The sequence below is a fragment of the Coturnix japonica genome, chromosome 2 (genome assembly GCF_001577835.2).
Source record: "Coturnix japonica isolate 7356 chromosome 2, Coturnix japonica 2.1, whole genome shotgun sequence".
In the NCBI taxonomy this organism is placed as follows: domain Eukaryota; kingdom Metazoa; phylum Chordata; class Aves; order Galliformes; family Phasianidae; genus Coturnix; species Coturnix japonica.
In genome coordinates, this window is record NC_029517.1 from 112909264 (window position 1) to 112925051 (window position 15788).

At 40.0% G+C, this 15788-nt stretch overlaps 1 protein-coding gene across 1 annotated transcript in view; it reads left to right on the top strand.

Moving 5' to 3' along the window:
• NECAB1 (N-terminal EF-hand calcium binding protein 1) overlaps positions 1-13154 on the top strand; it is a 43204-nt gene extending 30050 nt beyond the window's left edge. Inside the window, exons 6-13 of the mRNA XM_015855955.2 lie at positions 4260-4396; positions 6415-6527; positions 6805-6881; positions 7353-7406; positions 7846-7958; positions 9079-9156; positions 10281-10372; positions 12716-13154. Of these exons, the coding sequence (XP_015711441.1) occupies positions 4260-4396; positions 6415-6527; positions 6805-6881; positions 7353-7406; positions 7846-7958; positions 9079-9156; positions 10281-10372; positions 12716-12744 (693 nt within the window). The 3' untranslated portion in view covers positions 12745-13154. The remainder of the gene's footprint in view (positions 1-4259; positions 4397-6414; positions 6528-6804; positions 6882-7352; positions 7407-7845; positions 7959-9078; positions 9157-10280; positions 10373-12715) is intronic.
• Positions 13155-15788: the final 2634 nt, after the last annotated feature.

Consider the following 15788-nt stretch of genomic DNA (forward strand, 5'->3'; position numbering starts at 1 on the left):
TGCTCTTAGTAGGACTTAATAGTTTGGGATGTTATGCATCCACTCACTCTTTCAAAGAGGATATGCTAAAAGTTGAGTTTGTGTGAAGCCGCTGAAAAATACAGTGAGCATCACTGGGTCTGGCTTCTATTCTGATTTTGTTCCAATTCCATTATGATACTATCGTACGGTCTGAAGAAGTAGGTCCTAGTCATTGAAATGAAAGGGCATGAATTTGTTTTCTTCTGGGTAGAGTTATTCTGCTTAATTTTGTTTCCTGAATTTAAAATCATGACCTAGGGCAATGTCCTATTAATGTTGTACCTACACATACAGGGTAGATCTATTCCTGCCTAATTTTGACTCAACGATAAGTACTTTTCAGTTGCCCGAGGATGTTTTCTGTAAAGATGTGCAAGTAATTTTTTATTAAATGAATTTGAGATTACAAATAAAATAGGAAGTTTCAGTTATGTAACAGTACTAAATGCAATATGAAGTGCTACAAATAAAGTACAAATAAATAAGTAAATTAAGTAAAATAATGCTATACAATGTAAAATAGTAAATGATAGGAAAGAGAAACTAAGGGAACTAGGTTTGTTCAGCCTGGAGAAGAGGCTGAGGGAAGATAGGATATCTATCTAACTAAGGCAAGGGAGGTTTAGGTTACATATTAGGAGGAAGTTTTTCACAGAGGGTGGTGACGCACTGGAACAGGTTGCCCAAGGAGGTTGTGGATGCCCCATCCCTGGAGGCATCCAAGACCAGGCTGGATGTGGCTCTGGGCAGCCTGCTCTGGTGGTTGGTGACCCTGCCCCATAGCAGGGGGGTTGAAACTAGATGGTCACTGTGGTCCTTTTCAACCCAGGCCATTCTATGATTCTATGAGTCTATGATTCTCTGATGATTATGATCTACAGAGCTGGCCCTGCTCTGTACAGAGACTGGAATAGATGACTGGCAGATGTCCCTTTCACATAAGTTTGTGGGTCTTGTCTCATATCCCATCTCTTCAGAAAGATTTCAGTTTTCTTTTTGTTCCAATCACTTTTAGTTTTCTTGTTTCTTGGTAAATGAACACAGGCTTTCCCCACCTCAGGGAGCTGCTTTTTTGATAAATGAGTCAGCATCAGGTCACCTGAGGGCAGAAGATGGGGCTGGAACCAGGGCTTGCAAGGATCCAGAGTCACAACCTGTGGCAGCTGAGAGGTGGGCTCCCTCAGGGGATACTTAAGTCTCCAATACTTCTCCTTATACAAGGATTCCTCTTCTGCACATGTTAAGGTATCTGTAAGTCAGTTTTAAAGGCCACGGTGACCTTTTCCATAGGGAAATCCGTAATTATATGCATCCTCAGTAGCATTAATGGGAACTCAAATCTTAGCTGCTCAAAGGTCAGTTGTCTCTCAAGGAGGGCAATGTGGAAAATTGCCCTCATTGACTCACAATCAGTAAAACTAACAACTAGAATGATACGTTAGCAAAGACTTATTTCATTTGGACTTCCCAAACTGCTGTGTAGTATAATGTGTATGCTAATGAACTGTAATTTGCAGTTAATGACATGCAAGAAACAGGTCATTTTTCAAATTTAAGTACAGAGACCATCAGTTGATCCCATTACTAACTGGGACAATGCCAACAGTATAAATACTCTGCTTACCAGTTAGTCTGATCATAACATAACATACACCTAATAGATTGGTACATATTTTAATTAGTTCAAAATCAGAATGTTTTTTCATCTGGTGAAATGCTCTTTAGGTAAGATAGAAATTAAGACCCTTTTCTGTAGGAAGTAGAATGGTGAAGTGTTAGCAAAGCATGGCTGGTAATTCCTCTTTGTTATGAACTGGAGTTAGGATATAATTTGTATTGTAGCTGAAAATCTTTTTCGCTCCATGACTCAAATTATTACAGTGTTGGCAACTCGTAAATGCTTATTGCTTTTTTCCCATAACTTCTTACTAATTAATTATACAAGTAGCAGTTATGTGTCAGTCAGGAGTTTGGCACTCAACAAGCTGGTCAGACTTTCCAATCAGTTACGTGGAAGCCACACTGATTCTCCACAGAAGGAAAGGAGTCCTTCGATTGGGACACACAAAGAGACCTCATTTAAAGCAACAGAAGTACTTTGACTGGTTTCAGTTCATGAATTAAACAGGTTTGCAAATATGATAGGAAGTTAAATGGAGCTTTAAAGAATATCTGTAGAAATAGTGTTATGTTTTTGTTTGTTTGTTTGTTTTTTTAATTCTCTAATTAAAGAAAAGCTTTAAATGACCATTTACCTAACTGGCTATGACTACGCATACCAGTATTTGGGTAAAAGATAAGGAAAGAGTCTTTAATAATTCTAGACCCCCACAGGTGGTGTTAACATCCTGCCTAGCCTATCTTTATCTATGTACCTGATAACATAGCCCTAAACCATTTTCAAAGACCATAGGGACCTTTCCCACTGGGAAGGCTTTAGAGATAGATACCACTATGGGACAACAGAACAGGAACAAAAAGAACTAACTCCTGGTATGTGTATGAACACGGAGTAAGTCTGATTAAAAACACATTAATAACTTTCATATGCAGGAAGGCATTTCTGATGAAATCAGAAAGGCGTCAGCTTCAACAGGGATCACATAGCTTGTGTTTACATTGTGCCCCAACAGCACAGGCCCACCTGGGCAGTCTGCAAAATTAAACATTATTGATGTACATTTTAAGTTCTAATTCAGCATGCTGCTATCGGATTTACTGTGAGTGAGAAGCTATAATGAGATTATTTTTGGATATCCAGAAATAATACTCTTTTAAAAATTTATAAATAAGAAGTGATTTGGTTGTAGTGTGTCTCACACCTGATTCATTGGAAGAGAGCAGAAATAAATATAGATGGTCGTGAAGCTCCTGCCTATATAAGTAATTCTGATAATTCATGGGTGGTTCCTATTTGTGTTCTGATTGAAAACATAAAAATGCAAAAATCAAGTAAATTCAAAGAGAATTCAAAAATTGGGAGGAGCTTAAAAACACCCCACGTGCATTGCCACAAATACTCAAAGAGGTTTTCAGCTAGAGTAGGTCGCGATGCCGTTACATAACAAGCTTTCTTTAATATTAGCAGACCATCATCTGTCAAGTGGAGTGACCACAGAAATCTTTCATTCAGTGCTCCTTGGATACTATGATACCCTTCTGGTATCTGCAGAATGGATTTAGTGCACAACAAGATGTAGGGCAAGAAGTGGGTACCAGACTACCATCCTAAGAGCAGCAGATAACATAGTCATTCATAGTTTGGGACATGGAAGGCTATTTTACTTCTCCTTTCTTGATGAGGGCTCTACTAAGTAAGCAGAGGCTCTAAGGGTCTGGCCTAGCTTCTCTCTTGCATTTATTAGAGGCAGCAGCCAGCTTTACTTGTGTGCACATCTGGGCTACTCAAAATGCTGATGTTGATCCTGTCCTTGGAAATCTGATTCCTGGGTTGATTGATAGAGTGAGCAATTGTAAGAATTCTTCAAAAACCTTATTCTGTTTTAAGCGTAAAGTTGATTTCTTGCATACCTTGACACCATCTGATGAAACTTTTTCAGCAAAGTTTAAGTGATGCTGGTATAGAGCAAGAGCATAACTGTCATGAATGAACTGAAAGAAAAGTGGCTTCCAAAATAACTAAACAAATAATGGGAACCAAAACCTGTCAAGAATTGCTACATTCAAAATTCACCATTTCTGGTGAGGGCAGTCCTTGAGCCAAACTGATGATGGGAAGAGGCTTTGGGCAGGGCAGGTGTTGCGTGATGCTGCCCTGGAAAACTTCACCTGCAGTTTGGCAGCATCACCCATCACCTGCCCTGCTCAAGGCCTCTTCCATCATCGGTGGCAGAGACAGGCTACTGGGCCAGTTAAATGACATTTCACAAGAATGGATGTGAATAAAAATTAAATTTGCCTCAATAGTTGTCAAGTATATCTTGGCTTACCGATACGTAAGAAGCAATATGGTATTGCAATCAACTGGAGTTAAAAAATGTGAGGAGAAGGAAGTTTTTTTAGTAGAAACTATGTTGGCAAAACTTATACTTGGGCCTCTCTTATCTTGAGTGGGAAGAGTGTCCATACCTGGAAATTCAGAGGTCCTACGTGGTTTGTCTGTATAAGCACCAAAACTTCCAAGCTGCTTCCTTTCTCAATTAAATCAGAATTTTCCCTCACACATTTCTAACACAATATGCAAATCCTCAGCAGTTTCTTTTTAATGTAATTTTTAGGACTATCAAGAAGCTTCTAATTTGGAGCAGTTTGTGACTCGCTTTCTCCTGAAGGAAACGCTGAACCAACTGCAGTCCCTCCAGACCTCCCTGGAGTGTGCCATGGAAACCACAGAGGAGCAAACTCGTCAGGAAAGGTTGGTAGCCAGCATGGAGGGAGGCCACCACAAACAACCCAGATATTTTGTGTTTCATCCAGCACCTTGATGCAGGGATTAACAGGATAAGAAATAAGAATAAGAATTCTTTTTTCATTCTGCATAGGAACTCGCTGATAGTTTCCCTCAGACTGACTACAGGAGGTTTCCACTCTGACCGTATGGCGGGCTGCATGTAGGAGTGAAAAAAAGGAGAGCACTTTGTTGTGTCCTAACCTTTGATCCTTTGACTTCTTTTAAAATCCATTGACTATCTAATATCAAATGCAGAAAGATCAATGCAATGTGTAGAACTCTGAAATAACCAAGGTCACTGAATGCCTCTTTGCTTCTTCTGGCTTTATGTTTGTTGTTTTTTTTTTTCATTCCTGGTTGTACAACAATCCCATCACAAAGAAGAGAAACAGACAGGGTCTTACGTGTTACAGCTTCTTGCTGCAACATGAGGCCTATAGTATTAGTTCACACCTAAGTCTATAAGCTCTACATCACCTGGGTAATCAGTATCCAGGTTTAGCTGTATTTAATGGCATCTCCTCATAGATGAGAGTCTGTAGGATCAAAGGCTGCAACATTTCTGAACGGGTGCCTGGCTTCATGGACTTGATATCCTCTGTATGTTATTATAAAGATGAAAGGGAGAACAAAACACAAGCCTTTGTGTTCGATGGTCTAAGATCTCAAAACTTTATGTTTTAAAATGTGTTGCCTTTTCATACTGTCATTCTTTTAATTGCTTTGCTGTTGGTTCTGAGATTCCTGAAGTACACGAGTATCATGCTGGGGTTTTGTGCCACAGCTTGACCACAAGAATTACACAGGTTTTAAAAGGTGCACAGGGCAGGCACAGCATATAAGTGCCACTATTAGCACATACATCTTTCTAGGCTCCCTACACCACTGGTGAAAGAAGTCTCTAATGGCCACTTCAGAGCTGGAGTCTAACTTAGGTGCTCTAAGCTATCCTCTGCATTAATCACATACTGACTTGCCTTCTAGGACAGCATCTCCAGCCTCCTGAGTCCTTGTAACTCAAACGACTACCTTGGATATGTAAAATTGAGCAATACAAGTATCCCTTTTGTTGCCAGCTTTCTCTTCTGTATTGATTGCCAAGTAGGGCATTACAGAGAATTCTTCCTCCAGCTTTTTCTTCCACTACAGCTTTTCAGAAACATCTTCTTGGATAGTCAGTGTGTGTCATGGCAAAGAAAATGAGGAGCTATGAGCTGTTGAAGCAAATACCATCCTTCTTGCTTTCTGAGGTAGCAATAGAGAAGCAAGGCAAGCTGAGCATTCAAACTGCAGCTATTTTGGAGAAAATGTGGTTAGTTCCTAGACACCTCAGTCCCAAAGCAAAATCGTCTTCAGTTATGTTTGAATTAACACAGGGGAAAACTGTCTGAAGCATAACCCCACTAAGGCAATCCTAAGCTAATTTAAGTCTTCACACTGGGGAACTGCCATAATTTGGCTCTAGTGTTAAGAGATTTTATCTTGGTCATATGTGGCAGTAAGTGCTACCCAAAAACACTACCTTAATACAGTTAAATTTTCTTCAGTGTGAACTTCATCCCTCAGTCTCAGCTGCTGTGTAACCCCAGTTCTGCAGAGATGGTCCCACAAGATGACTCTGCGGGGAGGGCTCCTCAAGCTCCTCAAGGCCAGAACCATGTCACACACAGACCTCAAGCTTTCACTCACTAAAAGATATGCTTATGCCATCTTAACTCTCCTTTTTTTTTTCCCCTGTTTATGATAAGCAATGTGGTCATTAAAGTCATTAAAGACACAAGTAATTATTTGTAGCAAAATTATCTGGAAAAGAATTCGGTAGTAGCAATATATATTTCTAATATAATTTTTCTTAGTTTAAAGAGGCCGATACAAAGAGATGAAGGAGATGAAGCAGGTAAAGACATGCTTCTGAAAACAGAAAGAGGAGACATGCTCTCTCTGTTGCATTACCTTACGAACTGTCCTGTGTTTCTGTGCAGACAAGGTCCAACAAAACCAGAAGTGCTCTCAGTGCAGTGGCCAGGAAAACGCTCAGCTCGAAGGCTTCAAAGGAACAACAGCCTATCACCCAGTAACCCTCAGTTTAACACAGGTATGGCATTTCACAATTCAAATGTCTATGGAACACATATGCATATGCGAAGAAAAAACAAATCTTCATCTCAAACCTTTAATTTAGATGTGCTAGCTAATTCAAAATTAGGCTTTACATTAATTACACCTAAATGAACACTGAAGTGATTGCAGCACGGTCTTCTTTTGAGAAGCAAAATAAGTTGCAAGCTGAGTTACTGACTTTTACAAAATAGATGAAGATGGTATGTTCCAGCACTTAGTAACATTTTCTTTGTTATTTATGTTTTCCAAAGGCTGGATTGAGGAAGAGAGCCAGTGGATGACCCAGATAAGTAGACTCCAGAAGCTGATTGACAGGCTAGAAAAGAAGGTGTGTATTTCTTTTCTTCTGCTTGTTCTTTCATTTTCAGCAAAGATTTCTGATCCAATCTGTCATAATCTCCCCTAGAAAAGTATATTCTGCATAGTTTTCTTTATGCAGAAAGTCTGCTTCAAGTTACCATCCTTTCTCCTCTCTGTAGTCCACACAGTTTAAGATGACATCTGTTTCTTCTGAATGAAGACCAACATACAGTTGTGAACATGCAGATTTATTACAAGTGAAAAACTACCTGCTCAGTATTGTAAAAAAATGTGGCAGAACACTGAACTTAAACACTGAAACACTCAAGATTCTGCAAGCAGTGTTTACATATGGTTTGCAGACAATAAAGAAGACAATTATAATTGCTAGAGGTGGAACAATATAATTATTAAAATAATGTGGTGAATGGTGAGACCAATGTACATCTGTAGAACTGCTACCCATAGTTCTTCTTTTCCTTTTTAAACTGCCTGAAAGGACTTAAAGCTTGAGCCATTTGAAGAAGAAGTTTTGGAAGAAAATGCAAGATCTGTAAGTATTTTCCAAGATGATGTTTTGGGGTTTGATTTTCAATGCTGGGTTTTTACACAACAATCTCAACTTGTCTCTCTTAAAAAAGGATAGCTTTTAGTCTGTAGAATACAATGTGAAAGAGACAACAGAAGAGAACTCAAAATGCCCATACAAAACTTTAATGCTAACTTCTACACTGCTTTCAAAGGATGCATTCAAACAAATACAAAGCTCATGCAAGAAGAAAATGGTGTCACAGCTCCCTGGGTCCATCCAGCCCAACCCCTGATCAAACAGGGACACTCAGAGCAGGGTGCCCAGGCTCATGGCCAGCCAGATTCTAAAGATGTTTGATGACTGCATATTCTGATTTATTATAATAGCCTTTTTTTTAGTTTGAAGTACAAGAAATTTATTAATACAACATTATCATCATTATTCCTACTTTTTGCATTAGCACATAATGATTGTTCAGCGTCAAATGTCTGTGATAGAAGAAGAAATTGAGGAATTCCGGCTTGCTCTGAAGCAGTACGTGGAGTCTGCTTCTGCTCAGAGTGGCTGTTTGCAGTAAGTACAGCATTACTACCACAATCACACTCCTGTGCATAATCTTCCTGCCCCCCAATTCCTGCTGTGACCATAAAGATAATCCCAGAGATACAGTACCATTTTTAAAGGCTTTGTAGGTCACCATTTCACAGCTTCTGGAAGCTCCTAGAGTGACAACATCTATTGGAAAACTCATCTGCCATCCATCATGGTAAGTGAGCGACCAAGCAATTTGTCTTCCAGTTCCCTGCTTGGAAGCTTTGAAAATCTCTCCCTTAGTTTGTCACGGTTAAATTCTCATTCCTAATAAAGAATGTAAAGAACTGAAAAGCAAAATTGTCAATAGTGTATTTTTGCTTTGCTCCTTTTCAAATGAAATACAACATTAGAGCAGGGTTAAGAATAAGTGACTCACCACTATAGTGAATTTAACAGACCTGAGAATGCTACTAATATGCACATTACAGACCAGAATGAAATACATATTTTTATAATGTGTACACAGTATGGCTCTCATGTATTCAAAGGCTTCAAAGTCTGCCTGCCAGGTCCCTAATTAACAAGCCTTATTGCTATGAGATCACCACAAGTAACAATGATCCTATCAGCAGCATTCATAAAAACAAGAAAATTAAGCTGGAAGAACAAAGAGTGTTACTCCCCATGAGAAAGAACATCCAACTTCAGTGACTCTACACCTTGCAGGAGAGAGAGCTTACACCATTTCAGAACGCAACTTAACGAAGGCAAAAACTTTCTCTCTTTCCCAAGTTCGGCATTTGGCAGGTCTGCAATGCCACCTATTGGCTGTGCTATGTATCTAAAAACTCTGTGTAATTTCCCTACGTGCTATGAAGCTATGAATCTTATTATCTCAAGATAATAAACAAGATAATCTGGTGTACACAATCACAGCTAAATTATGGGACACATTTTATCCATGATAAATTGTTAGCTGCATGCCTTAAGAACAAGTAAATAGTATCAGGAGATATTATTTTCAAAGCTTATCTTCATTAGACATCAACCTGTCTTCATACTTCGTTGCTACATTGTGCTCTCAAAGCACCTGGCCTGTGTCTCACAGATAGTTTCGACATGTTTGATTGAATGAGTTCTGTCCTGCATTTTTTCCTAGTGTTTCCATACAGAAGCTTCCAAGCGATTCCCGTTTCATTATTTATGAGTTCTGGGAGAATAACAGTGTCTGGAATAGGTAAGCGGTGGTTTCTTACTGGATTTGTTGTTTTAATACATATATACAGGAAGGCTTGATGATTGGAAAGCAATTGTGTGCAAGAACTGAATACAAATTAACTACTGCTAATTGATCTCCTCTTATCTTCCTTATGAGGAAAGGCTGAGTAACCTGGGTCTGTTCAGCCTAGGGAAAAAAAGACCGAGGGGGGATTTGATTACTGTTTATAATTATCTAAAGGGAGGTGAGAGGCAAGTGGATGAGGCCAGGCTCTTCTTGGTGGTGTGCTGCAATAGGATAGGAAGTAATGGTCTAAAACTTGAATGTAGGAAGTTCCATACATACATGCAGGAGAGACTATTTAAGGTAAGGGTGATGGATCACTGGAACATGTTACCCAGAGAGGCTGTGGAGTCTCCTGCTCTGGAGATATTCAAGACCCATCTGGATGCCTACCTGTGTGACCTGGTGTATTGAATCTTCTTTAACAGAGGGTTGCACTTGATGATCTCTTGAGGTCTCTCCCAACTCCTGCAATTCTGTGATTCTGAGAGCTCTTGCTAAATAGATCACGTTGCTTCAAAAAAAATACAATTACTAAAGACTAAAATATAATGATGCTTATAGATAAAAACATCAGAAGAATACAGCCATAGAATAGAGACAAGTGTATAACATTGGATGGGTAGCAGTTGATCAGAGACAAAAGAATAAAGAAACAACAGCTTCAGCATAGTTCAGTGATGCTGTTGTAGGATACTGCAGGAGCCAAGGAAGGAGAGATGAGGTGCAGCACCCAGCAACACACCTGAGCAGCACTTGCAGGGAGCTCTGCCAAAGCCTCCCAAATGCACACTGCAGCACCTCATCAGATTCCCAGAATGTCTCTTTTGGTCAGACTTAGCAGCTGAACAAAATCTCTCCTATGGCATGAACTGCAAAAAATCTCATAGTCTCACAGTCTCGTATGGGTTGGAAGGGACCTTAGAGATCATCGAGTCCAACCCCCAGGATTCGAGCCTCCTGTGTAGCAGAGCGGCACTTCTACCACTTGCGCCACAGGGGATCTGATAGACATAAAAATATTTAGTCTCTTAATACTTGTCTTCTTACTCTCTATTTTTTTCTTAACAATGATTTAGCCACCTTCAGATGAATTATAGCAAGACGTTCCAAAGAAGTAATGTGGACTTCCTGGAAACTCCAGAGCTCATTACAACAATGCTAGTTCCTGGTAAACACCATTTATTTTCCACAAAGTTTTATTTGTTGCATGTGAAAAGTTCTGCTGTATTGGTGTGTTTCCTATATGAGTCCAGTGCGTAGGACCACTCTTTAGTCAGTTCTGCTTTTGTAAATTACGAAGGTGGAAGGGACTCCAAATGGTTTTATTTTAAGCAAAAACAAGCAAAGAAACAAACCCAGAAAATGCATCAGCAAAAATAAACCCCAGTGCTTTATTTTATATGGTACGAAGTGTTTTAATAGCATACGCTACTTAAGAAATTATCTAGAGTATACAATACTATCTGCAAATCATAAAATAGACTCTGTTCAAGATCTTCAGGCAAAGAAAACTGCCTCCTGATGAACTCAATTTCATCATATTTACATTAACTGAAGGGAGCACTAATTACTAGTAATTTGCATTTACTAACCAGTTTTACTGTACATGCATCCTGCTGTGTTAAAACGTGGGGAAAAGCAATGTGTTCAAAGACCAACAATCAAACATCTTCCTTCTCAGAGAAATGTTAAAAGAGACAGTGCAGGACCCTTAATTCCCCGTATGTCTGACTATAGCCTAAATTTAAAATAAAAAGGTAAAATAAACTTACTACCTATCCTTATACCTGAGGTCTCCTTTGAAAAGATGAATATACAGACCTCATGAACCAAACCCTTGGTTGTAAGTCAGGGTTCCTGCAATACAAGGGGACCGCACTTATGAACAAAGAATCCCTTCAGTTCTTATGTCTTAATAGAAAACTGCTGTATTTAAGATAAATTTGGCTATAGGAAACAACGCAGCATTTTACCACACTGTCTTTGTGTTGAAGAGCTAGGTACAACCAACAGTATTCCAAGAGTAGTTTATTCACAGCTAGAGAATGTACAATTAGTACAGAACAAAATGGACACATATATTGTTTATAAATGCCTAAATGTGTGAAATTGGATGCAGAGTGCACGCAGGTACCTGCAGAGGGGAGTGCGGCCTGCAGTTGCCATGGAAATGCCGCATCTCGGCCTGAGCTCCTCAGGGTTGGGGCAAGCAGAAGTCACACATTCACACTGTTCCATACAGCATCTGGAATCTACACGTCTGACTAGATAGCTGATTTCTGTTCTTTTATTTAATGGGAAGCGTTCCATGTATATAAACTACACAAATTGCATATGTATTTGAAACAGAGAAAATGTTTATAAAGGAAAAAGTGGTGACTGCAATGTTACAGGTGAATTTCATGGGAGAATTTTAAACACATGGGAGAATTTTAAATGGAAATCATTGTAAAATCAGGAAGGAAGAAGCCAATCCATTCAATTAGTATAAGATAGGCCTTAGTCTACAAACAGATTAGCTGGGATGCAGCTACACCTCTTGGCACATCTGGATTAACTAAGAGCTGATATGATTCTAAATCACCACCTGAATCTGCTGCATTACATACAACCTGAGTTAAAATGAGCACAGATATACTTATCCAGCTAAGAACGACTGAGGAAGACATGGCATTTCAGTACCATAATTCATTTATTATCAGTTAATACAGTTTACAGACACAACCGCTGGTACAAGTTGTGTTAATGAACTTAATCCCCAAACTGTACAGTGCAAAATGCACAGTCTCTGAGCAGCTCTCCAATAAGGGCACTTGGCACCTAAGATATGGTCACAATCCCCTCCTTCTTTCCTTGTTTCTCTCTCTATAAATCTCGCTGTTATTCTTTGCAAGATTTCAATTTTAAAAGGCCAGAGGGGAGGGACTGTGGGGGAAGAGCTACATGTTTCACCTTGGCCCTATGTATAATGTAGTGACTGCAGATTCTTTTCTATGAAAATGCCATTTTCCAAGTCACTGTGAGGCAAAACAAAATAAAAACAAAACAGCAGCATCAGGATTGAATGACGTCACCAGGAATGAAAGTCACTGAAGGCAGCAGAAGCACCCAGGGGACGCTGCTCAGCAACAACACCGTCACATGCAGCAGAACAGGCAGCCCCTCACAGAGAGAATTTATGTGGTTTGCTCTCTGGGGTCTGGGCGCTTAATTCTCTGCAAATCCACCTCAGACACGATAATACTTCTTTGGGTGTTATCAAAAGGAGATATAAATTTTCATGCTATTGCCATTCTCCTACCAATTATGATCAGGTCTCCTACTGTTGCATGTGTCCTTCCCCTGCCTAGAGAGGTTCTGTCCTTGAAAGTGTGCAGCTTTTGTATAGCTGCATATATAATGACCATTTCTTTACACCAGCAGCGACTTATGCACAAAAGCTATTCTATTTAGAATTTTTACGTGATAGAAACACTGCATATGTAAAAACAAGAACTCTTTTCTCTTTCAGCATCGTGGTGGGTCCTCAATAACAACTAGAAGCCGTGACTCCAAGTAACTGCGTTATGTTTTTCACTACAGTAACACTGATTTAACAGCGTACAGGTGTGCCGGGTTAGAGGTTTATCATGTGATACTGCTCAATACTATGGATGTGATCTTTTCTGTGTTAAGATATGGAAAATCATGTTTATTGCCTTCTGTTCTTGTGATCAGTTCAGATAAATAATGCTTCGTAAAAGCTGAAAAAAGACAACTAAGCTCATCTGTTAACTGTGTAATTTAGTCCTGTCACAGAAACTGCATCTTGATTGGTGTGACTGAGTATTTGTGAATACTTTTAGTCTCGCATTAATAAACAATTGTTACTTAATGCTGCTGCTTTCTCCTCTTACAGAAAAAACAGGTATAAACTTGAGAAGACATTTCCATAAATGCCATAAAGCTTATTTAGGAGAAAAATTGAATAATTTTGTGTGTGTATGTGTGTGTGTTAATGCTATCATTCAGGAAATTTTCTGCCCAAGAAAAGACAAGGCAGCACCATTTTCTCTTAAGAGTCCCTATAGCCCCTGCACTCTCCTCTGCCTCACAAGAGGAAACATGAATCTGCCTGCCAAACTGCTTGGATCCACAGGTTTAATGTTTCACAGCTCATTTGCTTTGAGCTCTGTCCTGAACATTTAGAAAATCAGAGCAACTCCTAAAACTGGCTGTTCGCTGAGAAGTCATTAGAGAAACCACTGCTGGAGAATAAATAACCATAAACCTGGAAGCACAAATGCTTTCCTCCCTAATGAGACTTCCTGCTGTCCCTTTGGCATCTGAGGAGTACACGTCACCCAGCTGGGGAAGGAAATGACTAGAGTAGCCTCACCCCTGACAAGCTCTACAAACCAAAATACCGCTATCTATCTTCACTCATGGAGCAGTTCCAAATTATAAACAGCTGCCAAAAATAACTTGAAAGTCACATTCAGTAGAGTATTCTCTTCCTGGTAGTGTTTCTCCATTTTTATTTCACGCCAGCTAAAGTATCACCATGTATAAAAAGCAAGCAATCTTCACTGCAGTATGGTTCTGTAATCCAAAGGCTGTGGCTAAGACTAAGCCTGGAATTGTTAAAAGTGTCACATATAGGCACTTGTTGGGGATCAAAGCGTCTTAACTACTACAGTATCAGTCGAACTGTGAGGGTGAATTTAAACTTAACTTAAACAAAGGCACCTGTGAGGTAATCTAGGACACTCCAACTTGCCTCTAGCTCCCAGCTGAGGACCTATAGGTTGTATGTCACACATACCAGCCCCATGCAGCTGCTTCAACTATCCTATATGTCTCAAGTGACATCAGACATTAAACTCAGGTGTACACAACAGATCCAGATTTCACCTCTAGATCTTTCAGTATCTCAGCACAATGAAATGTTTTAAATACTTTAATCTAAGGCTTTCCCATGCTGAATTATCATCAGCTGCAGCTTTTTTTTCCCTAGCTCCTTTATTGCTATTATTTAAGGAAAAAACACAATACATCTGTGCCTCCTTTAATGGCACAGATACTATTATGAACACAGAAATACGTGATCAAGCTACATATCTGCTTAAAGGGCGTCCTAACATCCACATTACACTCTTGAGATGAGAGACAGTGAAAAACTTAAATCTCTCTTTATCACATTAGAAAACAAACCACTCATTTTCCCTTAGATCTAATTGACTTTTTTTACTCTGCCACAACATCCATGTGGTGTACTCTGTATTTTCTCGTCGCTACTGATCTAGCAATGAAAATAATGCACATGACACTGCTTCAAGCTGAACTGGTACTGAAAACTGACACTGTAGCCAGGTTTATTATGTTTTTTTAGTTCTAAGAAATTATCTGCTTAAAGGTGCTGGAGCAGAGAAAGTCATTCTAACAGATGCCACCTATTCTCCTCATAGAAAATCACCACTTGTTTGCTAGTAAACAATCACTTGCATGAATCGTAAAAAACGTTGTGTATCACTCAAGTTTTGAAATATGGAAATACAATGAAATTGTGTCCGACACATTATGGGGGAAAAAATAAACCAAACTCAAAGACTCCCAGATGAAAAACAAGCACATACACAAAGATTTTTTCTCTTCAACATAAGTTACTGTGTGAGGTTTATGTGGCAAGATTTTAGTAGTACAGATGGCTTCTACAAGCAAACAGCTACCCCATGTCAGATAAGAGTCAGCTCCAGGTGGCTCTGAAAGGGATCTACTGATGGCCAAAGCTGAGCCATGCACAATAGCAGCTGGGAAATACAAGTGAGAAATGTGAGAAAAATAAGCCTGCAACCACTGTCATCAGTGCAGGAGGAGCTCCAGAGGCTGAGCAGGAGTTTCTTGAAGCCCAGCAGCTTTTGCCTATGGTGGAACTTCTGCAGCCCATGGTGCAACACAGAGCAGGTTTCCACATGCAGCCCACAGAGAACCCACAGCACAGCAGGGAGATGTAGTTTGAAGGAGGCTGCAGCCCACAGAGGGCCCCTGCAAGAGCAGGCTCCAGGGCCAGAGCTGCAGTCGTGGAGCAGAGCCCATTGTGGAGCAGGAGATCTGAGGGAGCTGCTGCCAGTGGGGCTTTGTGCTGGAACAGTCTGCTCCTGAACAATGGGCCCCATGGTACAGAGCCATATTTGAGCAGTACACGGAGAGCTGCAGCCTTTGGGAAACCACCCAAGAAGGATCTATTCAGAAAGGACAACAGCCTGTAGGCAGGATGCCATGTTGGAGCAAGGGCAGAGTGTGACAAGGAAGGAACTCCAGAAACAAAGCATTATGGACTGACTGCAGAGCTCACATTCCTCTGCGCTGCCCTGAGGAAGGTAGAAGAGGGTGGATGTAGGGGAGGGAAGGGTGTGCCTGCTTTTGTTTCTCACTTCTCTAGTCTGTTAGCAATAGGTAATAAATTAAATTAATCTCCCTGTGCTAAGTCTGCTTTGCCCACAGCAGTAATTTGGGAGTGATGTCTCTTGTCCCTTAACCCACCCCAATCTCACAGCATTCAAGAAAGGAGCAAAGAACAGGCCTTAGTCAAGTACTGGTTTAAA